The sequence below is a fragment of the Hesperophylax consimilis genome, chromosome 1 (genome assembly GCF_061612785.1).
Source record: "Hesperophylax consimilis isolate HC1 chromosome 1, BYU_Hcon_1.0, whole genome shotgun sequence".
Lineage (NCBI taxonomy): Eukaryota > Metazoa > Arthropoda > Insecta > Trichoptera > Limnephilidae > Hesperophylax > Hesperophylax consimilis.
This window is the reverse complement of record NC_142836.1, coordinates 38,850,381-38,877,054: the sequence shown is the minus strand read 5'-3', so window position 1 is coordinate 38,877,054 and position 26,674 is coordinate 38,850,381. Positions and strand designations below refer to the sequence as shown.

General features: G+C 34.8%; 2 protein-coding genes across 2 annotated transcripts; both read right to left on the bottom strand.

Annotated features, from left to right (window-relative positions):
* Positions 1 to 5,990: 5,990 nt before the first annotated feature.
* LOC149426840 (basic juvenile hormone-suppressible protein 2-like) lies at positions 5,991 to 8,653 on the bottom strand. Its single transcript, XM_089638795.1, has 5 exons — positions 8,559 to 8,653; positions 8,319 to 8,446; positions 7,396 to 8,226; positions 7,166 to 7,314; positions 5,991 to 7,062 (listed from the first exon to the last, which is right to left on the bottom strand). The coding sequence occupies exons 1-5, from the start codon at positions 8,629 to 8,631 to the stop codon at positions 6,114 to 6,116; spliced, it is 2,130 nt and encodes a 709-aa protein (XP_089494921.1). The 5' UTR covers positions 8,632 to 8,653; the 3' UTR covers positions 5,991 to 6,113.
* A 5,150-nt stretch (positions 8,654 to 13,803) lies between these two features.
* Positions 13,804 to 16,789, bottom strand: LOC149426839 (hexamerin-1.1-like). Its single transcript, XM_089633554.1, has 7 exons — positions 16,630 to 16,789; positions 16,397 to 16,530; positions 15,454 to 16,278; positions 15,205 to 15,362; positions 14,849 to 15,096; positions 14,516 to 14,728; positions 13,804 to 14,389 (listed from the first exon to the last, which is right to left on the bottom strand). The coding sequence occupies exons 1-7, from the start codon at positions 16,712 to 16,714 to the stop codon at positions 13,944 to 13,946; spliced, it is 2,109 nt and encodes a 702-aa protein (XP_089489680.1). The 5' UTR covers positions 16,715 to 16,789; the 3' UTR covers positions 13,804 to 13,943.
* Positions 16,790 to 26,674: the final 9,885 nt, after the last annotated feature.

Genomic DNA, 26,674 nt, shown 5'->3' with positions numbered 1-26,674 from the left:
TTAATATTAATGACCATATCACGTGCATCCATATACAACAACTTAATATTAATGACCATCACACGTGCATCCATATACAACAACTTAATACTGACCATATCACGTGCATCCATATACAACAACTTAATATTAATGACCATCACACGTGCATCCATATACAACAACTTAATATTAATGACCATATCACGTGCATCCATATACAACAACTTAATATTTATGACCATCACACGTGCATCCATATACAACAACTTAATACTGACCATATCACGTGCATCCATATACAACAACTTAATATTAATGACCATCACACGTGCATCTATATACAACAACTTAATATTAATGACCATATCACGTGCATCCATATACAACAACTTAATATTAATGACCATCACACGTGCATCCATATACAACAACTTAATACTGACCAAATCACGTGCATCCATATACAACAACTTAATATTAATGACCATCACACGTGCATCCATATACAACAACTTAATATTGATGACCATATCACGTGCATCCATATACAACAACTTAATATTGACCATATCACGTGCATCCATATACAACAACTTAATATTAATGACCATATCACGTGCATCCATATACAACAACTTAATATTAATGACCATATCACGTGCATCCATATACAACAACTTAATATTAATGACCATCACACGTGCATCCATATACAACAACTTAATATTGACCATATCACGTGCATCCATATACAACAACTTAATATTAATGACCATCACACGTGCATCCATATACAACAACTTAATATTAATGACCATCACACGTGCATCTATATACAACAACTTAATATTAATGACCATATCACGTGCATCCATATACAACAACTTAATATTAATGACCATATCACGTGCATCCATATACAACAACTTAATATTAATGACCATCTCACGTGCATCCCCATATACAAAAAATGAATATTAATGACCATCATACGTGCATCCATATACCACAACTTAATATTAAGATCTATACAAATTTAGAAAGCAATACTTATAAAAAAAGTCACTAAACCATAGTAAATTAATGAAAAAAAAATTGTGAGGAAAGCTGGCATCTTGTGTTAGAATCCTCATGTGCAACATGAGCAAATATGTTTGATAATATTCTCTGTAATTATATCTCAACAACAACTGATATGAGAACTATAAAATTTATAGCAAAATTCAAAAAAAAAAACATGGATCTCACATGGCTTGATCGTGTATATCAGAAGAAAAAAAAACAGTTATAACGCACGACCAAAAATTTTCGTTTGTTAAGATAGGGGAATCCATCAAACGGACCGCCTGTTTCTGTACAGAGTCGAGGGTTTTTGTCAGATATTTTGGGGCTCCAGACCAGAGGTGGCTGATACAGTCAACCGTGGGGCGCACTTGCGATTTATGCAGGGTTAGCAGTTGTGTACTATCGGCAGTATCTGCGGGCTCTGTTGGTACAGTACACCCAGCTTCTAGGAGACTGACTTATCTCTGGCATTTCAATGGAAGGCATGTTGGGAAGATTGCTTCCTTTGAAGGAGTTAGGAGTTATTCCTACCCCGAGATGAAACCTTCACGAGGTAACCGTCCATGCTCTGCTTCAAAGTCCTCCGAGCTGTTTATATTTACTAATATTGATCCATTCTTACATATTTTCAAATTTTTTATCCATTATCTCGGTGTTCTTTATAATACAATGCAAAGAATTCTCCCTCATTTTTTTTCGTTTTTTGTTCATCGGATTTACAGAAAATCATCTCATTTTCTGTCTTTCTTCCTGGCTACCTACTTTCTCTTCAAGCGAAATCGCCACTACGTATATTGTTCCACAGTAAAATCCTGAAACATCTTGAGTGTGCGCTCAGAATAATAGTTGTTGATTTGTGTGCCTGATTTTGGAATTTAAAAAATGCCCTTGACTTGCCTGCAATTGCAAATTAACATTTGGTTGTCTTTGCTTCGTATTGTTTGTTATCGGGTTGCCATGGCGGCAATATGTTGTTATCGCGTTAAGACCATTCGAGAACAATTTGAAGCCGCCGGGTGGATGGGAAGATGTTTGAAAAATGCCTTTAGCTTCTCTGTCTTATCAAATACCTAGCCCAAAAAACCACAAGCCGTCAATATGCATTAACGATATTAAAATAAATAAATATTAATTTAATTCGTTCATTTAATACTACTTTGTATGCAAATTATTTAAAAAACGTGTTGTACAAGATGGCTGCCAGACAATTTCCCCTCACCCTATATTTGGCTTCAATGTCGTTCATACTAAATCGCATCCATGGATTTTTAAGTTCATGGTGCTGTGTCTGTGCTGTGCCGGCAGATGCGAATGCTCGCGTCTTCACCGTGTCTGATATGCTACTCTGTGCCGGTAGATGTGTAGACCTTAATTTGTGGACTAACATATTTTTAGGGACATTTAAATTCAATATTTACTTTTGAATTACACGCTATAGAGTAAAGGATTGAGAAGTGTTATCATTATTGAAACTCGTTGCCCTCGAGAGCGAAGTACATTCTGGCTGTCTGATGACAATGATACAATGGATACCAGCTTTTCCTCCACTCTTCCGGAAATTTAAAATTGTTGACATTAGAAAATTAAAATGGAAGGTTTCTTATTTAATATTGTTGACATGGGAAAATTGAAATGCAAGGTTTCTCATTTAATATTGTTGACATTGGAAAATTGAAATCCAAGGTTTCTCATTTAATATTGTTGACATTAGAAAATTGAAATGCAAGGTTTCTTATTTAATATTGTTGACATTAGAAAATTGAAATGCAGGGTTTCTTGTGTGTTAATTTTGACATTAGAAAATTGAAATGCAAGATTTCTTATGTTATATTGTTGACATTAGAAAATTAAAATGCAAGGTTTCTTATGTAATATTGTTGACATTAGAAAATTAAAATGCAAGGTTTCTTATGCAATATTGTTGACATTAGAAAATTGAAATGCAAGGTTTTTTATTTAATATTGTTGACATTAGAAAATTGAAATGCAGGGTTTCTTGTGTGTTAATTTTGACATTAGAAAATTGAAATGCAAGATTTCTTATGTTATATTGTTGACATTAGAAAATTAAAATGCAAGGTTTCTTATGTAATATTGTTGACATTAGAAAATTAAAATGCAAGGTTTCTTATGTAATATTGTTGACATTAGAAAATTGAAATGCAAGGCTAATTATTTGGATTTTAGGTAGTCCGTGGCACATTTTTCCAGCAGTCTTTAAATATGAAGCAAGGAAATCTTCATGTTTCAACGAAAATACTTTTATTTCCTATAGTAGGTCTATAATAAAATGTCATTCTGCGATATATATCATACTTTGCCTGCTTTACATGCCTGTCAAGCGCAGATTTTCCTCTTCCATATTTTTTGCAACTGATTTCGTAATTTATTTTTTGGTTACAACTTCATCGACCGCAGCTTTTATTTGTGTTGTAGTTGACCTTATTATTTGCGTTGTTATAAAAAGAATAATAAATCTCATTAGAATACGTCTAATACGGTAGTGTACGATTTTTTCTTAAAATAAATTAAAAAATTATTCATCCATGAATGGGACACATGCCAATGAAAGGGACTTCCGTATCATAATCAATACTTGTGTCCCTTTCAAAGAAACGCGTGGTATTCACTTTAAACACGATACAAAATATAAATTCTGAGATGGTCCTCTTAAATAATGATTCGAATTTATTGAAGCACTTGTAATAACTTCAAAGTAATTATAAGGTGTCTAGTAAAATTTACTTTCCTAAATTATGCTATCTCAGTAGAGGTAAAGTCCCAAGAAGGAAATCCATAATTGGTTTTATTTTGGCTATATAATTCTTATGTACAAACTGAAATATATGTAAACCGTCGATTTTGCGAAAATTAATAAATAAATATTATGCATGTATTGTATACATAAACCTTCCGGAAAAAATTCAAATGATAACTTTATCAAATATCCTTAGTGATAACTTTATCAAAATGAGTTGCGCAGTTTAGAAGAACTAACCGCACAAACAGACAGACACAAATAGCGACTTTATTTTAACTTTTTTTTTTATATATTTACTCCACACAGGAGGCCCTGAAGAAAATAATTTCCCTCGGGGCCTATGTCATCTTTGGGGATGCTGTGTGGAGGGTCTTTTTGTGGAGAGGAAGGAGTGAACATGGGTCTTGAAGAGTCCCATGTTGTAGGAGGAAGGAAACACAGAGGCCGGCAGTTCGTTCCACAGCCGAGCTGTTGAACTTAAGAACGAATCGTAGAAGCGACCCGTTCTCATGTGACAAGTGTCAACTGTGTACAAATGTTGGGCGCGCGTTTGGCGTGTATCCCGACTACGCACCGGTGCCGAAGGGATCAATGACGCTAGTTCCTCAGAGCATCTTCCATTGTAATACCGATAGAACAAGGACAGCATACCTACCTGACGCCTGTGCTCTAAAGATTGCAGTCCGTTTGTTAAGATTGGGGAATCTATCAAACGGACCGCCCGTTTCTGCACAGAGTCAAGGGTTTTTTTCAGGTATTTTGGGGCTCCAGACCAGAGATGGCTGCCAAATTCGACTGCTTGGAGATATATGAATAATAGATCATCAAAAAGAAGTTGATTTAGAAGTCACATCGATTTTTTGTAGAATATACTTATATTATTGGGTACGTAGTTGAACATGTAGATTATAGTCACCTCATTGATTGTTTTCTCTAGTCCGTAAGTTTTCAATGTATTATGTTTTTGTGTATTGGGAAAAGAATTAATATTGTTTATTTATTATTTTCAAGTTTAATTTGTAGAACTCCATTTTAATTTTTATTTTTTATATTTTCAATAATATTGTTATTGGGTTTATAAAAACAGTTTATTTTAAAACAAGTTCAATTGTCTTTTACAGTTTGATAATGCCTTCAGAGGGCGAAACAGCTGTCACGCGTAATAATAATTACACAGCAGAACTTGTTTAAAAATAAAAAAAAAGTTATATTGTAATATATATCTTGGAATAATCATAGATAAAAACCTAAAATGGAAAGATCACATCGACCATACAATAAAAAGAGTTAGGAAGTTAATTCATATATTCTTACGGATACGAAACTTTTTATCAACGAAAAACCTATACTCAATATACTACGCATTAGTACAGTCTATTCTTCAGTATGCCATTATCAGTTGGGGAGCAGCTTACAAAACTAATCTGACCCCCATAGAAATTGTTCAAAAACTAATAATAAAAATTATACTAAAAAAACCTCCAGACTTCCCAACTGACAGCATATTCGAAGAATTCAAAGTTCCAACATTTAAAAACTTATTTATAAAAAATTCAATTATACAAATTATAAAAGAAAAAGATAAATACGCATTCATAACTGAAAATCGTACTAGACTTAAACATGTATTTGTGTGCCCCAAATTAAACACTTCTTTTGCACAACACCATTATACTCACCAAGGAAAATTCTTTTTCAATAACCTACCAATAGAAATCAGAAGCATTAGGAACAAAATTCAATTGTTGAACTCCATCAAAAAGTATTTTAGAGAATGTCACACTAAAAATCTTACTTGTTTTTCTTCTTACTGAATACATATATGTTTACATACTTTAGTTAACGGGTCTGATTGCCATGTGTCTATATTACCTACACATACATATATATTGAAATACATGATTATAGTAAATAGTAATTATAATTATATGAAATGTATTAACTGTATTAACTGCATTGTATTATCTGTACACGTGACTTTATTTGTACATAATATGTGAAATGTTAACTCTTCTTCCATCCACAAGCTAAGGCTTTTAATGGAAGACCAGTAAAATTATAATATAAAAAATGTAACTAACTAAAAAAAAAAATTATATGATATTAGAACAGGGACATTATAAATGTAGGTACAAATTTACGAATATTTAAAAGATTGCAATAAATGAAAATGCTTGTTAAATATTGTTAATAATTTATTTAAATCATGCTTTTCTTATATTATTTAAGGAACATTATAAGTGGATCAACAAGTTTTTTTCAGTAGTCTCTAAAAGGTAAATTGTAAAATACTATATAAATATTTCTAGTGAGATTCTGGAGCATATCCTTTGTACCTGTAGGCATAAGGCTTATGGCTAGCGTTAGGTGACTCGTTCTCCTGGTGGTAGATGGTCACCTCGGTGGCGAAGATGTTGGGTGTAAAGAAGACCAACTCATCGATAGTGCGGTCGAAGGGGAAACCAAAAGGCAAATCTTCGTAGTAGCGGCCCTCATGTCCCAATCCAGAGCCTAAGTTCTCGAAAAACTCAGTGCTGTGGTAGGGGGTCTTGGCTGGACGGAATGGAGTCACGACAACGAACACTTGATACTCGTGTCCTCCCTTGGATCCCTTGGGGAGCATCAGGTTATAAGGCCAGGCAGCAACGGTCTCGTGATCCTTGAAGAACTCCTTCTTGTTGTTAATAGCTTCTGTGAACTTCTTGTACGTTGTACGGTAAGAAGTTTGGTCGACGGAGGAGTGAGCGAATTCGGTAGACTTGCGGTTAATTGTGTTTTTTCCACTCTTCAGCGCATATTTAAAGAAGTCAATCTCGAGGAAGTTGAACCTGTTGTCGTTCAGCTCGATCTTGCGGCCATAACCATCAAATTTGGGTCCCAAGAAGATTCTGACGGAGGCATCTACATCCTTGGTGGCAATGACGTCTACGCTGACGGAGAAGGGCAAGTGGTTGAGGCGACTCTGGCTAGCTGAGAATATGATCTTGTCCTTACGGCTATCAGTTTCTTCCTTGTTCTGGTAGACTTGGTTTGTGATATCGAACTCGAAAGATTCGAAGAATGTCTTCAGGGGTGTGAACTTGACATCCTCGACCTTAACACCATCGAAGAACAGATCTTTTTTGGTGTAAGGAGTGAAGGTATCCTTGAAGCGGTAGAAATAGTGCAGTACGCGAGAGTAGAACTGGTAGAACATGGGGTCACGTGTCGTGGTGGAGTATTCCTCCAGGGCAGATGGAACATAATCCAGTTTGCTGTAAAAATGTCAATGTCAATGATATCACAACCCACTTAAAAATTAACAGCTTTCCAATAAAAATATTTTTATCTATGTTCAACATAAACCCATTTTTTTACCTGTACATTCCTCCGCCAAGTAAATACTTAGCCAGGCTGGTGTACTGCTTGTAGTAACGGACATACCCGAAGTCAGGGTTTCCTTGAATGAAGTTTCCTAGCGTTTCGATGTCTTCTGGTTTGGTCAGGGGGTATTTGGTTCCATTGAACTAAAAAAAATAATCGGATATTAATGCAAAATCTTTTGTAATATTAAGAGGCCGTCCGTCAACACAATGTAAGACATTTACCACGGTAACGTATCCGTTGTAGATGGCATCACGAATGCGCCTTTCGTAGTCTTCAACATCATCGATGTCGTATGAGTTGTGCTCTTCGGTGATATCGAAGAATTCGTTTCTATGGGGCGTTGGTACTCCATTGAAGTAAACGGTGTTGGGATTGTAAGGGGTCTTGATTGCCTTCTTCCACGAGAACTTAGGGACATCCCCAAGACCATTTGAGTATCTTTCCATTGTGTACCTGGCCAACAGTTGCTGGTGAACCCAGTAGAAGATCTCTCCACGTCTTCCGGCGTCGATATTGAATTCTTCACCTCCCAGCCAGTAGGGGAAAAGAATGTGGTAGTTGTAGTAGTCGTAGTTTAGACCAACGTCATTGGTGAAGTAAGCGAGCTTCTCCTCCACATCATTATAATCGTAAGTAAAATTGTTAGCAATGGTGTAAGCATAATCATCATGATAGTGGATTCCGTTCTGTTCAGCCAACTTGCTGTCCCTGAGGAAGCCCTGGGTCTTGATGCGCAGGCTCTTGTAGAATACATCAGCATTGGTATACAGAGAAGGGAAGATTTCATAGATTGCCGGGAGAACGAATTCACGGGTATCCTGCCTGTGACGGACGGCCACAGTCAAGGCGTATGTGAATATGTACTCGTTGACATGGTCACGAGCCCAGGCAGCGGACTTGTAGAAAGTCTCGTAGTCCTTGGCATAGAAGAACAGGTAGAACAAGGCCTTGGTCTCTTCCGTTTCGTGCAAGGAAGCGGCAGAAGCAATTCTGTATTTGGGGGTGAGTCCGTACTTGACGATCTTGATCCACTCTGTCACGACTTCGGGTTTCTGGAAAGAAATTACAGTTATAAATTAGTACGAAAATTATCTATTTTGGAAGAAACTTCGTTAATGTTTAACAAGAAGATAATTAAACTCACAGTGTAGAAATCTTTGAATGAAGAGAAGAACTCCTCGGCGGGAACATGCTCTTGGGTGTTTTTATATTGGGTTATGTGGTACAGCAGCTCGTAGATTCCTTTCTGCCTCACAAGGAACTCTTTGTCCACTGAAATCAGCACATTATCACAGTAAGCATCCCATTATGTACCCAATGTGTTCATTGTTTTTTTTTCCAAATTAGTAAATAAAATCTTGTTTTTGTAAAAATAAAATCTTACCGGGCTTGTGACCATCTTCAAATTGAGCAGCTTGCGCTAAGGCAAGCAGCAAAAAGCAGGCCAGGAACTTCATCTAGAGTCTTCACTTCAACTGTGAGGAATATACGTTTTCTGCGCCTTATATACTAAACGCAGAAGCAGAGATGCAAATGCGAAACGCTGATAATTGCATAATTTTATCAATCTTCCAGAAGCTTCAGATTCGAGATAAGGCTATGCCATCATTTTTCAAATAAATTCAACAATTTTTTTTACAATCAATATTTGTATTGTCAGTTTTAATTATTATCAGTCAACACCTTTAAACTCCGGTAATCTTTTAAAAGAACATGTTACCCGAAAACGAACAAATTCTCCATACTTTGTACTGGTGCATGAAAACTGTAATAATTGAACGTGATTTTTACATCAAGAATTTCATTTTTTGTGTAAGTACGCACAACTGCTCATAGCCAGTGGAGTGTGGTAGTCCGTAGCCATATTGGGAGAATATTAATAATAATAATAATAATTGGATGACTTGTATAGCGCCGTTTTTGTGCAAAATCACCTCAAGGGCGCTGTACAAATTTATTATTTTATTTTTTGCATTTTATTAACAATAATTTACTATTTAATTGTTATTTATGTGCCATATCATTTCATTTATGTCGTAATATAATAATATATTATGCACTTGAATTACTCGTAAAACTGTAATGGCACTGATCCCCACGAGAATGGATTCGTCAACTGAGATGGGAAGCACTGTTTTCACTTCAGATAGACCTATTTACCTACTACTAGGGCAAGGAGAAGTTTGCATACTATTGTGCAACACACCCCTTGGGATGCTTGTCCAACTGTCCATAGTGCCTCTGACTCCGGGTAGTTTCAAAGGCTTCCTGGAACCCTTAGGCCGAGGAATTGAACACACTAAGCCTGGGTGGGAACCAAATGCGATTACACGGTTAAAGCCATTGTCGGTGACTTGGCCATCGGCGAAAATTGGCAAAAATCGCAAATTAATATCCAAATTATCCTTGTAGTAATACTTTCAATAAATCAATCTCTCGACACAGGATATCCCTAGTGAGGTAGTGAGAAAGGCGTAGTAACAAAATATGTGTAAACCCTTCTTATTCTTACGTGCAATAAAATTTTATTAATCAGATTCAACATACTACATGTGAAATAACACAAATTAATCAAATAAAATTAACTTGCGCACGCCGGGATTCGAACCCGCGTCCTTCAGCTGGCTAGTCGAGATTCTTACCCCTCGACCACGGAGGCCGTCATGATCGAAATATTTGCCTATTCGAGGCTTAAATTTCCAATACAATACTGTGTTTACAAAATTCAACAGGGATGGAGCTCTACCAGGTTCAGATAGGTGAAAAAGAGCGCTCGGCTATTTTTTTGTATTTTTTTTATTTAGTTATAAAAAATTACATTTTTACATCTAGTATAAACCTTTTGATAACTTATTTCTATGACATTAAGGACACTTTACCAAACATCTAAAACTTATTATTTATAGTATTTAGGTATAACCCACGAAAATTAGCAAGACTTTGAGCAGTAATTCATTAAAAATTCTTAAATTCTTTAAAATAACTATTATTTTGGGTTAAGTCTAAAATCTCCACAGGTTCTCGTGCTTAAATATAAATATTAGTGTATTGTAAATTATTCGCTGTCTCACACTTAATTTTTCTGCATAATAATTATCTTAGAATACCTACTACAATTCAATAATGCTCGAATGCCTCGATTTTGAATTATTAGCAATTTCTTAATTTGTGTTTGATTGCACAAGAAAATGACACTAGAGCAGTAATTTAAATGAGATGCTACTATATTATTATAAACTAATTTACTTATTACTATAAATTAATTTACAAAGAAGAATTTAAAAATTTAAGTGGATCAAAGACATCTGTCGAAAATTTCAGGCCGGTGGCAATACTTTCCGCCCCGGCTAAGTTATTCGAATCGATACTTCATAAACATGTGAGATCTAGGAATCACTCTTGATTCTAAATTCATATTTGATGTACACATTAACGACATTAAGTGCAAATCATTAAAAATGATGGGATTTATTCATAGAATATGTAAACCTTTCCAAGATCCTCAATCAATTCTAACTCTTTACAATGCCTTAATTAGAAGTAAACTTGAATATGGAAGCTCTATTTGGAATCCACATTACTGCAAATATGAAAATATTGTAGAATCCATTAAAAAAAATGCTAAGAATGTTATCCTTCAAATGTGGATTACATGACCATCTTAGATCATATGACGTACGTCGTGATTACTTCAAGATTGATACACTTAAAACTAGAAGGCAATTGACTGATCTCATATGTTTACATAAAAATATTCACGGTCAACTTGATACTACATTATGTCTTAGCAATATTAAAATAAATGTCCCCAATTCGCATTGTTTAAGACGCCATAATATTTTTCACCTGAATACATTTATAAATAATATCGCCTACTTTAGCCCTCTAACCCAGATGTGTCGACTATATAACAAGATAGAGTGTGCTGAAATAGATATTTTCGTCGATAATTTTTTACGGATTCAGAAAAAAAGTTCTGGCGCTATTAAAAAATATTAGCTAATTCATTGTGTCAATTTTCTCTCTATGCATACCTCTCGTATTTCTTATGCCTCTTACCACTTGTAATAATGTATAATATAATGTGTTACTTGAGCGAGCTTGTATATGATTGTGTACTTTATTTTTATTTTTTGATGTTTTTGTTTTCTAATTGTATGTATCTGTATTTAATTGTATGTATCTGTATTTAATTTTTTGTATCTTTATTTAATTGTAGATTTTTTTAATTGTACAATAACTGAGTTTTTATAAGTGGATTGTTCTCACGTAAGTGTGATCATCTGTAAAACCCTGTATAAATAAAATAAATAAATGTGCTGTTTTTTTAAGTAGAACCGTTCTTAATATGGAAACAGCATGGGTTTAGAAAAGGACTATCAACAGACACTAATCTACAGATACTCACGGATTATATTTCCAAATCTTTAGATAAGGGCTACCAAGTAGATTGCTCATACGGTTTCTCATATTCTTTGCCAGCTATTTTATGGGAAGAAAGAAAATTGAATCACATGGAATATTCTTATCAAAATTATTCACGTGCTCTCGGGCGTTCCACAGGGCTCTAATTTAGGACCGCTCCTCTTTCTGATTTTTACTAACGATATTACAGAAAATAATCTGCATTCTAGGTCACTTCTTTTTGCTGATGACCTAAAACTATTCTTGGAAATTCAAACTTTAGAAGACTGCATTCGGCTCCAATTGGACATTGATAGAATTATTGACTGGAGTAAACGGGATCAGATTGAATTCAATGTTTCATTCATTATTTTACAATGGCATGCCATACTTGGTTTTACCTGTATACCATGAATGCCCGAAATTTAAAACGTGTCTCCACTACAAAAGATCTTGGTACCATGTTTGATAGTAGGCTGACATTTCATGCTCATATCGAAATGACTATTCATAACAAATAAATGTTCATATCATATGAACCATCTACGGGTCTTCTTCAAACTGATTAGTGGATGGTTTGAAAATCCGACTATCATGGAGAGTATTAGTCTCTATGTTCCTGATGATTATCTCCGTCACCGACAGCATAGACTGTTTTATCTCCCGGCGTGCAGGACTAACTTGCCAATGGTCATTCCGGTGGGGAGAGCAGTCTTGCTGTTGAACATAATCAATTCGGATATCGACATATTTATCATCGGTGAAGCTGCCTTTAAAAGGCAAGCTCTATTAAGATATATAAAGGTATAGTTGATACACCGTTTATTTATTATGTAATACCATTTTTAAAATGTACTAAAAAACGAATTAAAATGTAATTTTGTAATGTTTTTAAAGGAAATTGAATTGTAATTGAATTGAAATTGAATTGAAATTGAATTGAAATTGAATTGAAATTTTTTGAAATTGAATTGAAATTGAATTGAAATTGAATTGATATTGAAATTGAATTGAAATTGAATTGAAATTGAATTGAAATTGAATTGAAATTGAATTGAAATTGAATTGAAATTGAATTGAATTTGAATTGAAATTGAATTGAAATTGAATTGAAATTGAATTGAAATTGAATTGAAATTGAATTGAAATTGAATTGAAATTGAATTGAAATTGAATTGAAATTGAATTGAAATTGAATTGAAATAGAATCGAAATAGAATTGAAATTGAATTGAAATTGAATTGAAATTGAAATGAAATTTAATTGAAATTGAATTGAAATTGAATTGAAATTAATTTGAATTGACGTCTACTTCATTGTGTTAAATGGAACATTTGTTTCCATTCAAGTTTGTACGAAAGGCACTTCTAGTTTTATATTTATTCTATGGCTAAAGAGCTATGAAGATACAGGTACAACGCGGTAGTTAGATGCTCAATATAGCTTTTGTCTTTTGATATATTGGCATGCAGAGCTACGGGTAAAAAAGGTCCCTTTCTCTTTCATAATGAATTTATAATAATGTTTGTTGGAAAAATATGTATTTTAGGTTTGTTTTGAAAATTATTTGCAAGGGAACTTGGCTGCAATATGGGGAGATTAATTTTTACGAAGAATCTGTTTAGGTTTCTTATGCTTGGTAAGTGCGTTTTGTCGACCCGTTTTCATGGGTAGGAATTCCAGCAGTTTTTAAGGAGGAGGACTTCAGAGTTTCGGTGGAGTCGGGAAACCTTTGTTTGAAGTTTTTTTAATGGGACTCTAAAGCGTGGGCCCAGATGGGGCTTGCATATGTTAGTTTTGGCCTTATCGTTGATATGTAAATTAGGAGTTTGTTTTTTGTTTATAATTTATTTTTTTGCGTAGCATGGGGTAGAGGGCTGCTAGGGTTTTATTTACTGAGTTTAGGGTTTCATTGATTTGTTTTTGTAAAGTGAGTCAAGGGTTACTCCTAAGGATTTGATGCTTTTTTCCAAGGGTCGTTTTCTCCGAACAAGTGGATATTAGGTGGCCTTTTAGGGAATCTGCGTGAGAAAACACAGGCAGCACTTGAGGAGGGATGCTCAATATAGCTGCTTAAAAGTAATGCTTTATCTGTATTGCCGGTCATTAAAGTCAACTGAATGGTTGTACAATCTATATCTACGAGTACGTAGGTATATGTAGGTACTAATTGTGTGGGTTAGTATTTTGTTATTACACAATGTTTGCTCAATAATAAGAAAGAGTTTTGAGTGCTAGTGATTTATTTTTATCTAATCACATACATTAACGAACACTGTTTTACGGTGATCGGCGGCACATGTCTGTAAACCAGTTCAGTGCCTAACAAAATCTAGATCAATTTTCATATATAAGAAGGTGGTGCTTAATCTTGAACGGCCATGTTGATATCGGTCTCCTTCTTGTGGAAGATGACAACATCCTCGAGATGCATGTTGTTGGTGAAGAAGTATGTCTCGTCGATGACGCGGTCGAAGGGGTATCCGAAAGGCAGGGAGTCAACAGCGCGAGCCCCGGAGCCTACTCCGCTAGACACCACGTGGTCGTAGCCGGTTCCCTGGGCGGTACTGGGGGCGTGGTAGGGAGCCACCATGACGAACAGCTGGAAGGGCATGCCTCCCTTTCTACCGCGGGGCAGGCTCAGCCTGTTGGGGAAGCCGTTGTGGGCCTCGGACATGTCCAGAGGGAACTGAGTTTGGCCAGTCAAGGCCTCGTTCAGCTCGTGGTAGATCTGCCTGGATGGAGTCCAGTCCTTGATATTCCACATGAAGTCGTTGGAGTTGCGCTCAACCTTGTTCTTGCCGGCCTTCACTGTTAACAAAAAGGTGTATTAGAACATGGACGTACCCAAACATTGTTTTTATAAACTCATCTCTTCATAGTCCATAACTTCATAACACCCGAGAATTGAATCTCATATATTCAATAAATACTTACATTCGTATACGAACTGGTCTAGTTCGACAAAGTTAAGCCTGTTCTGGTTGAAGGACAGGGGGTGGCCTTCGCCGTCGTACTTGGGTCCCAAGAAGTACTTGAATACGACCTGCATGGACTTCTCGGCAACCACGTTGGTGGTCACTGTGTAAGGCTTGTGGTTCAGCCTATGCTGACGTGCCTTGATGACGTGGTTGTCTTCCATCTTGGTGGCTGTTGGCAGAATGATGATTTTGTATTAGTTTAGAATCGGAGTAATTGCTTTGCCGTTTTATTTTATTTTGCAAGGCAGTCGCTGAAATCAGATTTCAGAGATAATAGAATTGTGTTTACCTTCTTCCTTGGTATACCATACGCCATTGGTAATATCAACATCGAAGTGGTCGAAGTATGTAACCATCTTCTCGACTTCAACGTTCTCGATCTTGACTCCGGGGGTGGTGAGCTCTTCCTTGGTGTAGGGCTCGAGCGTGTTCTTGAACTGGGTGAAGAATCCTACATAACGCTTGAACATCTGGTAGAACATGGGGTCACGCAGACTAGTCTGATACTGCTCGAGGGCGGAGGGGGCAACCATTTGCCTGAAATTAACAACACACAGTATTACACTCATGAAGAAATTTAGCAGAGAATTTACTTATCACGTGTGCTGTTAAATATTAGAAAACGGGTAAAAAAAACTTGCTCACCAGTTAAGGGGCTTGACGGAGTTTCCAAGGAGCATCTTAGCGATGAACAGAGGGTATCTGTAGTACCTCAGGTTCTCCATATCATCATTGGATTCGATAACGCTAGCGAGGTATTCAATATCTTCGGGTTTCTTCAGACTGATATAAGTACCATCCTTCTGCAAAGAAAAGTGATTATTTTCTTTAAACTTTAACTACTTTACAAAATATTGTATAATATAATTTTGTAGTAATATTACTCAAACGTACCTTGATCAGGAATCCAGAATCAATGCTGTCGCGGATGCGGCTTTCGTAGTCCTCGACCTGGATGAGGTGCTGCAGGAAGTCGCCTTGCTTGAGATCAAAGTGGTTTGGCCTGACTGGGAAGGACATGCCATTGTGGTAGCTGATGGATGGGTAGTATCCGGTTTCGACGGGCCAGTTCCACGAGAAGTTGGGGATCTCTCCCAGTCCGTTGGATAACCTTTCCAGGTAGTAGCGGGCCAAGATCTGCTGGTGAGTGTAGTAGAAGTTCTCTCCGCGCCTGTCCTTCTTCAAGTTGAACTGTTCTCCGTTCATCCAGAAGGGATAGTCTAAGTGGAAGTAGTAGTAGAAGCTGTTAAGGCCGATATCTTCGGTGAAGTAGGACAGTTTCTGCTCCTCGTTGAAGTTCACATACCATCCGGTGTAGTTGCTGTTAATGATGACGGTGTTTCCTTCTCCGGAATGGACATGGGGGGAGACATGCTCGCCGCTCTCCTGCATCTTGACTTGGTAAGCCTTGTGCATAACTTCATCACTTAAGAAGTAGTATGGGTGGATCTCATAAGGAGGAGGGAGGACGAATCCCTGTGTGTCGGGGCGGTGGAGCACGGCGATACTCATCACATAAACGAACATCTGCACGTTGAGGTGTTCACGAGCCCATAACGCGGTGTTGTAGAAGGTTTCGTAGTCCTTGGCGTAGTACAGAACCTTGAAGAAGGCTTCAGCCTCATTCATGTGGTAGACGTATGTGGGAGAGAAGATCGCGTTCTGGGCCAGCAGATGGTTCTTATATTTCTGAATGATTTGCTTGACTTCTTGGGGCTCCTGTGGGTAAAACAGAAACGCATTTCAGATACTTACATACATACACACCGAATAGAATATTATTTAACTGAAAAACGCGGAATAGGTTTTTTATTATTTATTTTAGTAGGCAACTTACGTTGTATTGATCGAGGTGAGCTTCGATGCTGTACTCCTTACCAGCGGTGACCTGATCCTGGTGGATGTTGGGCTGATGGACATGGTACAGAAGATGGAAGATGTTCTTTTGCCTGGCTAAGAATTCCTTGTCCGCTGTTAAATGTGAAATAAAGACTTGTTAATTTCGAGCACAGATATAAAATAGAAAGGAACCTAGCCAAAAGATGAGTAGTAATAAAATAGTTGACTTACCAGACTTGGTTTCATGTTGCCGGGTGACTAGCGAGGCCGAAGCCAACGCTATGCAGAAGAACAGGAACACTGAGAGACCCCTCATGGCTGTAGGAAGGCAATGAGTGTAGTGACTACCATCTGCCGCCCCGCAGCTTATATACTTCCAGCGGCCAGCGGCCAGTATCAGGCCTACTCCTTCTAATCTCCGTGACCGCTACCTGGCCTAGCCGATATCTCCGTCGCTTGGAGCAATAGCTCCCTAATCAGCTGTGATTGCCGGTTGCTAACTTATTATTTAAACATCGACTGACCTCACGCGTGATTTCTTTTTCATTCATAAGCAGCCTTTCGCGAACAATAATTCATTATTAATACGTGAGTATAATATAATCTAATTTATAATTCTAAGTTTTTGACAATATTTGATGGAATACTTACAAGGCGAATGAATGAAAGAGGCTTGATGTCATTATTTTGACTATGTGAGTACCTACACCAAACCATGTAGGACTTCTCCCAACCATCTGGAGCCAATGAGACTATGGCATCTCCAATTGGGGTATGTCGTGAGGACAAAGGTAGTGGGGAAGGGAAGGAGATGGGAAAGATGAATGTGAGAAAATACCAGGCTATTCAGATCTGGTCACCAAACACGGTCAAAGCTATTTCAATCAACATTTCAATTTAGAATGGTGGTCTTACACCAGGGTGATACTGAGAGTATCTTCCACTCTGTAACGTGCCGCAAATATAATTTATACTATTTTAAACGAGTAAATTGTCAATTAATACAAATAAAATAAATTTTAGGGATTTGAACCCGCGACCTCCAGCTTGCTAGTCGAGAGCCTTACCACTCGACCACGGAGGCCGTCAAGACTCGTTGTCGATGACAATGCATTCTATCAATTTTGGTGGCAATCACGTACACACAAGCACACATATACGCATTTCTCTGAAATTGGATATCATTGCAGGAGTTAATATACCAAATAAATGTCGGTCCTACCCGTTCGGCTTTTCTCTCAGGATCAATTCTCAGTAAAGTAAAAAAAAACTAAAAGACGTTCTAAGGTCTGATTTTTAGATACATATTTAAAATCTTAATCGATTTTTCTGTAAATTTTATGTGCATGTTAGTCACTGAATATATCAATATTTATTATATGATGCTAGTAGAATTGATGGTAAATATTTATTTGAACAAAATAATATAAAGTTTTTTAATATACATTCGCTTCAAAGCGCATTCTATGAACAAGATAAATGCCTAAAAATAACTTTTCCACATCTGTGGAATTATTTATTTTCCCTGATGGAATTTTATTAGAAGATTTCTCAATGTAATATAATCTTGTACGGTGATATGTACTTAATTCAAGTTCGCTGGTGAAATTGGTCCCAGATCAAAAGGTCGTCTTTAATCAACTCCTGTACTTACTCAGTAATGACAATGAAATTATCTTTCTTACTTTCTCATCATTTGAAAAAGAACAATACATTGTTTATTATTATTACTAGCTAATTATCTGTGCATAGTAGGTAGGTACCTATACAAAAAATAATTATATTTTACAATAATTAGGTACCCTTGCAGGTACTTAAATATTTAAAAAAAAACAGTGATAATTAGTGAAAAACCAAAATTATTCTTCTTTTTAATAATTAACAAATAATAACTAATAAAACTGGACTAATGCGATTGGATACATCATTTTTGGTACAAACGTCTGACTACTTTACATCATCTTTTGGCAAGAAATCTTTCAAAATTTGTTAGACAACCTCAAAGTTTTCTAACTAAGGGCATTACTTATATGTTGCCCAAAAGCGAAAATATTAATAATCCCTCTCAGTACAGACCCATTACATGTTTACCGACAATATACAAAATTTTAACCTCTTGCTTGACAGATTTAATATATACTCATTTAGATGAAAAAAATATTTTATCTGAACAAAAAAAAGGTTGTCGCAGAAAACATATGGGATGTAAAGAACGATTAGTTATTGATTCTGTAATTCTAAAACAGATTCTAACTCGAAAGCGTAATTTACATATTTGCTATATAGACTACCAAAAGGCTTTCGATAGTGTCCCGCACTCGTGGCTGATCAAAGTATTAAATATGTATAAAAGCAAGTTTGGAATAAAAATTAAGGATAATACAAGGGAGAGTAGTACAATTTCGCATTCATTATTTGTGGATGATATAAAATTATTTTCGAATTCTGAACAAAATTTAGAGAAAATGATCGAGGTAGTTAAAAGTAGGTAGGTAGTTAAAAGTAGTTTTTCAGATGATATCAAAATGACTTTTGGTTTAGATAAATGTAGAACGATCCATATGGAGAAAGGCAAAATTGTAGATGGGGACGAGAGTATATTTAGAAATTTCCAAATTACTAGTATGAAAAGGGATGACGTTTATAAATATTTAGGATACCCACAATCAAATAGATTAGACATTAGACCATACTATTATTAAAAATTATATTTGGATTAAATTTCAAACTAGGATCAGGAAAATTTTAAAATGCAATCTGTCTGCTAAAAATTTAGTAAAAGCAATAAATACTTGGGCAATACCTCTATTAACATACTCATTTGGCATAATTAAATGGTCCAATACCGATTTAGATAACTTAGAACGATTAATTAGAACCACGCTAACAAAGTTTAATTGCCATCGTCCAAATTCAGCTATAGAACGAATTAATTTACCTAGAAATTTAGGAGATAGAAGTGTAGTTAAAATAACTTCTTTGAAACATAATCAGGTAGAAATGCTAAGAACCTTTTTCTAGGAAAGAATAGGAAAGCTAATAAGCTCAGAAATGCACAATATAATTTGCAAGGCAGATAGAAACATTACACCTTTAAATTTATACGATGAGAATGCCAACATTTTCATAAATCCCAACCAGGAATTATAGCTTAAAAATAAAATTTTACACACTTAATCAATTATCTCAACCAAATGTATGTTGATAAATTTTCGTCAAACAAATGGTTGAGTATTGGAGAGTTAAGCGCAGAAAAATAAGGATTTATGCTTGCCATTTAGGATAGAGTCATTAATACTAAAAATTATAAGAAGCATATAATCAAAGATACAAATCAAATTGATGATTTATGTAGAAAATGTTTGGCTTTTCCGGAAACTATAGAACATATTATATCGGGATGTTCTATATTAGCGCCGTCGGAGTATACATTTAGGCATAATCAAGTTTTAAATATAATTCACCAAAATTTGGTAATTAAACATAACTTGATTGACTGCCGTAATATAGTACCATATTATGAATACGAACCTAATTCATTTTTAGAAAATGAATTTTATAAAATATATTATGATAAAACTATATAACAGACCGAACGATTAGTCATAATACACCCGATATTGTTTTACATGACATAATTAAAAAAATAACTTATATCATTGATGTCGTTATTCCAAATTCCTTTAATATTCAAAGATCTATTTCTGAAAAAATAAGAAAATACACAGATTTAGGAAATTAAATTAAAAGAATTTGACATTCTCAGACTATATAAATATTACCATTTGTTATTTCGGCTACTGGCATTATACCTAGCTCTCTCATTCAAAATTTAGGCGTATTGGATCTGTCAAAGATTTATACATAAAAATGCAAAAATCAGTCATTTTAAACGCATGTTGGATTACGAAAGATTTTTTTAAATATTTATATTGAGGGATCAGTAGGATTTCTAGATCCAATAAGAAGTTCTACCGAGCCGAACCCTCTGATATGAAAATATCTGGAGTCGGTGAATTATTTTCCCATTTGATCTCTGGTGATTTCACATGTTGTTTTTGTATTATTTTGTATTTATTGTGCTTATATAATGCACTTGCATAATGTGGATTGACTAGATGATCATTTTTGGAAAAGCGTGTGGAAGGGTTTAGTTTTTCCTGTGGGGAAGATTTAACCCGGACATAAAGTTGTAAGAGAATTTAAAAAAAAAAGAGGATTTTTATAAATGACTTTGTAGCTTTATAATCAGTTTTTTTTAAATCCAGGTCATTATCAAATAAATTTACTATGTCAAATTCATGAAAATTGAAAAATCCACATATTTGTACAAAGTAGCACAAAGTACCTGCTCAGTACTCACAAAGTTACTGCAAAGCTATGCTATTATTGTGAGGGATCTACAAAAGCCTGCTCAGTACCTACAAAGTTCCTGCAATGCCTACAATGTCCTACACGGTACCTACAAAGTTTTTGTAGAGTGTTTACAATGTTTGTTCATAGTACTTAGTTCCTGCTCAATTTCTACAATATTCTCACTCACTACCTGCAATGTTTCTGCTCTGTACCTACAATGCTCATGAACCGAACCTACAAAGTTCCTGGGCAGTACATATGCTACTACATTATACCTATTGATGGTATACCTGAAATTTTTATTTCCCTAAATTTCCCTGAAATTGCCCCAAGATTTCAGAATAGATTTGTCCAATTACCCAGAATATTTTTTCGAATCCATGGCTAGTTATTTCAAGACAAATAATTCCCCACAATATTTTAGTATCCTCTCGTACATTTCAGTTAAAAATTTCCGCAATTTTTTTTAAACATTTCGAAAATTACACCAATGTGCAAGATTTTGTGCTTTTCCCTTTTCTCTAAAAAATATTTTTGTCCCCTAGATCTAGGGAAATTTACCTAGACATCACATTACTGGCCATACCCACTAAGTTCCTAAACCGTACCCACATTGTTCCTGCTCAGTACCTACGAAGCTCCTGTGCAGTACCTACTCAGATTTATTTTATTTTTTGTTCAGGAAATCTATCATAAACATCTCCAGTGTTATATTAACTTGATAAGGTACAATGGTCTGCGCCAAACCGTACATACAACGTTCTTACAATGAGCAGTTCCTACAATATGATTTAAGATTTTGACGGCCAAAAGTATTTTTGTTATTTGTTTTTGGGGTGTTATGCCGTGTTGCCCTGATGATGGACACTGTAACGTTGTCCGAAACGTTGGCTAAAGAAGGAGTTAGCGCAACACGGCATAACACCCCAAAAACAAATAACAAAAAAAAAGTTCCTACAATGTTCCTGTGCAGTATCCACAACCTCCTATATGGTACCAGTGACAGCTCAAGCACTTCTTTGATGGTGGGAACCGACATTTTGTTATGTACTGTACCGTAATTTCACTACACGGAGAGTATAATATAAAATTTCTCAAACAGAAATGTTCATAATCAAGTCAAGCAACCTAATTAGAAGTCTAAACTTAAAAATAAATTTAAACTTTTGAAGTTTTAAAACTTTTCACTCACATCTATTGTCTCTAATAAAAGCTTTCATTTACAAGTCCATACGATTCATTGGGTCAATTTAAAGAATGTCCCCGGCTTTGGCATCTTCTGTCCCTATGTGCACCATAGAATAAATGAGATGGCACTATGTCTTTCGTATAAGTAAAAATTAGTACTGAAGGAAGCTTAGGGACGCTTAGGTCATGGCCGTGAGGGAGACAGTATGATGATTATTATTTGTTTTAAAGAGATGGTGATATAAATGTAATTTATGTCGGTTTTTTATTTTACCCGCATGTCTTGTGTGGAATAATAGTTGTTTTTCAATTGGACAGTTCGGGAAAGGTTTGGAATCATTATTTATGTTGTTGTAAATGTAGAATGAAGTTGAAGAATAAAACAAAACAAAAAACTAAAAAGATCATTGTCAAATAGAATCGCAAATCTAAATTTAAATGGAATTGATATACGTCGCGTCGCTTCGCACCACGGAACCACCATACTCTTAGTTTCGAGCCCAGTTATCTTTGGATTTTTTTAAATTTTTTTTTTATATTAACTCCACACAGGAGGCCCTGAAGAAAATAATTTCCCTCAGGGCCTATGTCATCTTTGGGGATGCTGTGTGTTGGATACTGCGGACGAGTGTTTCAAATCTAATTTAATTTAATTTAATGTTGTGCACAACTACATTAAAACGTAATCTCTTATAAATAATTTTCCATAAGTAGATGAATTGTGTAGTTATTTCCAATTTACTATATTAACATAATATGTATTTGAGTCGCGAACTCATGACGTACCTAGTTAAAAATTGATATAGATAATAATATATGGGCATTTTTCACAATATCAAATAAAGATTAGTCACACACTAGTATTAGTAACCCGGGAATGTTTGTCTTTCTTTTAAAATAAATAAATAAAAAATATATTTATTTAAATATATTTTTAAATTAAAAAAAAATTAAGTATAATATAAATAACACTCTAACTTTGAAGATTATCATCGAACATAATTTGAATGTGAGCGATTCCCGCCCGAAACTACACAACTTTCTTGAAACATAAACAAACAGTTCAGAATTTTTATAAAAAGGAATTTAATGGACTGTCCCTCTCTATTTGAAATTCACGTACAGGTGCACATGCGCGGTTTTCAGATTGTCGACAACCGAGAAACAAGTGCAAGAAATGAACCAAAATAATTAAAGGGACAACAGGGTACCCAAGTTTATACCCAAGTGCGCGGTAGGTTCTGTTCACTGAGAAACACACAGGCTGGGTGATCGTCGGATTGCTGCTAGTAAGCTTCAAAACACGGCGTGGATTGGGCGCCTGTCAAATGAAAATTTATCCGGAGTAAATTTATATCTACAAATGTTAATTGACTTTATGTTTAAAGAATTCATTAATTTTGCTGTACAGAAAGCAACAACTGTTTTTTTTTTCTTTTAGTAGGTTTCGAATACCTGGTGCGGACTGACCCCACTGTCCCTTTGTGAAGAACCGCCACTGCATGGTACCCACAAAGTTCCTGCGTGGTACCTAGAAAGTTCCTGTGCAGTACCGAAACTGCTCCTCCGCTTTATTACCTACAAAGCTACAGATAAAAAGGTACAAAGTTCCGGCACAGAACCTACCTACAAAACACTAAATTGCCGCATCCACATAGCACATAGGTAAGAGCTTTGACTTTGGTTCAGTGATCTTTGGTTTAATTTTGATAAAAGAAAAGTCCAAATATATAAGGGTCTTTATGAATACATTTTATTTTAGCTTACATAATAATGTTTAATTTTTGCACTCTACGAGAAAGAAAAGTGGATACAACTCAAACGAAAATATCTTTTAATTCATTGTTACCATCTCAATAGCTTTTTGAAGTATTCTGACTCAATATTTTTTTATTGTTTTGATAAATAATTTCTGTAAACATACAATATTTTATTATGTTGCGTTAATTGGAGTGTTTTTATTGTTGCGTTAATTGGAGTGTTTTTATCAAGTCTCATTTAATTATTGTTGTTAAAATAAAACACATAGAGATGTATTAGGGTAATTTTCCAAAATGACCAATTAATAAAGATATGATAATAAGTTGATCATGATATATTACTGTATAAACTGCATAAACTCGGTATAGATGGATCACTATGTCAGTGGTTAAAAAGTTATTTAATTAACAGAGTACTGGTTGTTAAAATGTATAAGGGATTTTCATCACATAAATTCATTACTATGAGTGGCATTCCCCAAGGGTCACATTTAGGATCGATCTTGTTTTTGTTTTTTGTTAATGATGTTTTATATATTCTCCATGATGTTCATGTCCTAATGTTTGCAGATGGTCTAAATTATTCAAGGCAATAAGACATGTTAATGATATTGTCAATATTGCCATAAATTGTCAAATAACTTGTCCCAACTTTTTATATTGTGTCAAGATAGTAACTTACAACTCAACATAAACAAATGTCAAATTATGAGGTTTTATCAAATAAGGAATCCTATATTTTTTTTATTATTCTATTAGTGATATATCGTTAGTTTCTGTCTCGGAATTCAATGACAATGTATATGGTTTGATATAAAAGTCAATTTTATAAAGCAAATAGAAATCCAATATCCAACAAAGATTTCAAAATGTTGGGCTTTATTTTAAGATTATCTAATGATTTTCACAATATCTACACAATCAAAACATTGTATATGTCACTAGTAAGGAGTCATATTGAGTATAATTCCACAGTTTGGTCACCAAATTATGAAGTTCATTCAATCCCATATAAATTCTTAAGATGTATAAATTTTAGATTAGCTATTCCTAGAGAGTGCCTAGATTACGTCTACCTTCTTTACTCATTAAATTTATTAAAATTAACATAAAAAAGAATTATTTGCGATTTAATGTGTTTATTTAAAATTATTAATTTGTTATTGAATACACCATAGTTGCTACATTTAATTTCGTTCCAAGTTCCTGGCAGGACAGTTACAAGTCAGTACCTACCATATTATTGTAGCAATTCTTCTACGACGTCACAGTATTACGCGCCAATGAGACAAATCTAAAATTTGGGAAACATAAACTCCGATGTTGTAGATATATTTAGTTCAACAATGTTGCATTATAACTTGGCTTTAATACGTTTTATGTCTTCAAATGGAACCGATTCATTTGGTGAAATGTAAACCATTAAAAACCGAACAGAGTTAAAACTTCGGATGTGCAAAATGAAGTTGGTCGATATGTCTGATAAATTAAAAATATTTCTTTCTGTTTTTCTGGTTTATGTGAATATATTGTGTAAAATATAATTTAAAACTTGTACTCCTTTATGCAAATTGTACGACAAAGTAATTGAAATTAACGTGAAAAGTATTTATTGTATATAATAATATTTATTATATGTACTTAGGTATTACATTTCTGCATTATTTTATCTGTATTCTGTATTGTCTGTAAAAACCCTACGGGTGTTCAATAAATAAAAATTGTAAGAACGTATCTAATTTCAGGCTATTTTTGTTGTTGTGCTCATCTAAACTAATGGCTAGCCATGATAACATTAATACAATATGGACCTTACACAGCTGATAAACAAGCATCATTGTAGGGTAAATGATTGTTAATCAATTCTGTGAAATTTAAAACACTTTTATTAAAAAGGGGATATGTATTTAAATACTGACGAAAAATTGTGGAGACATGTATTTGTATAGAATATGCAACTGAAGTTTTGTATGTGAAATATGGCAAGCTAGACAACTGTGGGTATATAAAGAGTGTGTGTTTTATATACTTTCAGTATCACCCTGGTGAAAGGTCACCATTCAGAATCGAAACATTGCTTGAAATGACTTTAACTATGTTTATGCCAGATCTGAACAGTTAGGTACTTCCAAACCTTATTCTTCTTCTATCCTTCCCGAAATAGGAAATACTTATCAGTGAAACTCTATTATAATGTTCCCATATAAGAAGTTCCATGTTTAAGAAGTTTTATGTTTTAGTTCCCTTGAAGACTGCAAAGCAAAAATGTCCCAAATAATTCTATATCGTCCGTGTAAGTTCAATAATGGTTGTATTTCAATTAAGTTAAAACTTGAAAAGCGTTTATTAATAAGACCCATAGTGTACTAACTTGTTTGTAATGTTCATTCACTTACCTACCTATAAATTTTCACAATTTATTTATTCCAGAACCAACAACCATATATGCTCTACCCGAGAATATCTTAAATACAATAAAATTACCTGCCTCGGAACAGAATTTGTCCGGTGAGGCGGATAAAAAATCTACTGAAATAAATATTACGATAAAATAAACGCCCGGATTGCCGGCATTGAAATTGAATTGAATTGAAAATACCGCGTACGAGCCAATAATTTTAAAATAGTTTTTTTGGCGCTTTCAGTTGAACAGCACAAGCCGCGTCGATTTGTGCTTTCAAATTTTAAAATTAGGCCAATAAACTGCTTGTACTTGGTTAAAGTCAACACCGTGAAAGAACTACCCCCGTAAATAAGCAATCAAGAGCGGGTATATCCCTTGATAGTGTTATCTCCCTCCTGAACATTTTTACAAATATTTCTTCCACAGTATTGAACTTACCAGGTTTTCCTACAAATATTTTTTTTTTCCAGTCTTTTAGTAAAGCTTTTACTTCTCAAGTGCCAAAAGTACCTATTGGATAAGAAAAATTTGTTGAAAGGGAGTTTCACTGTATTGTATATTAAACACA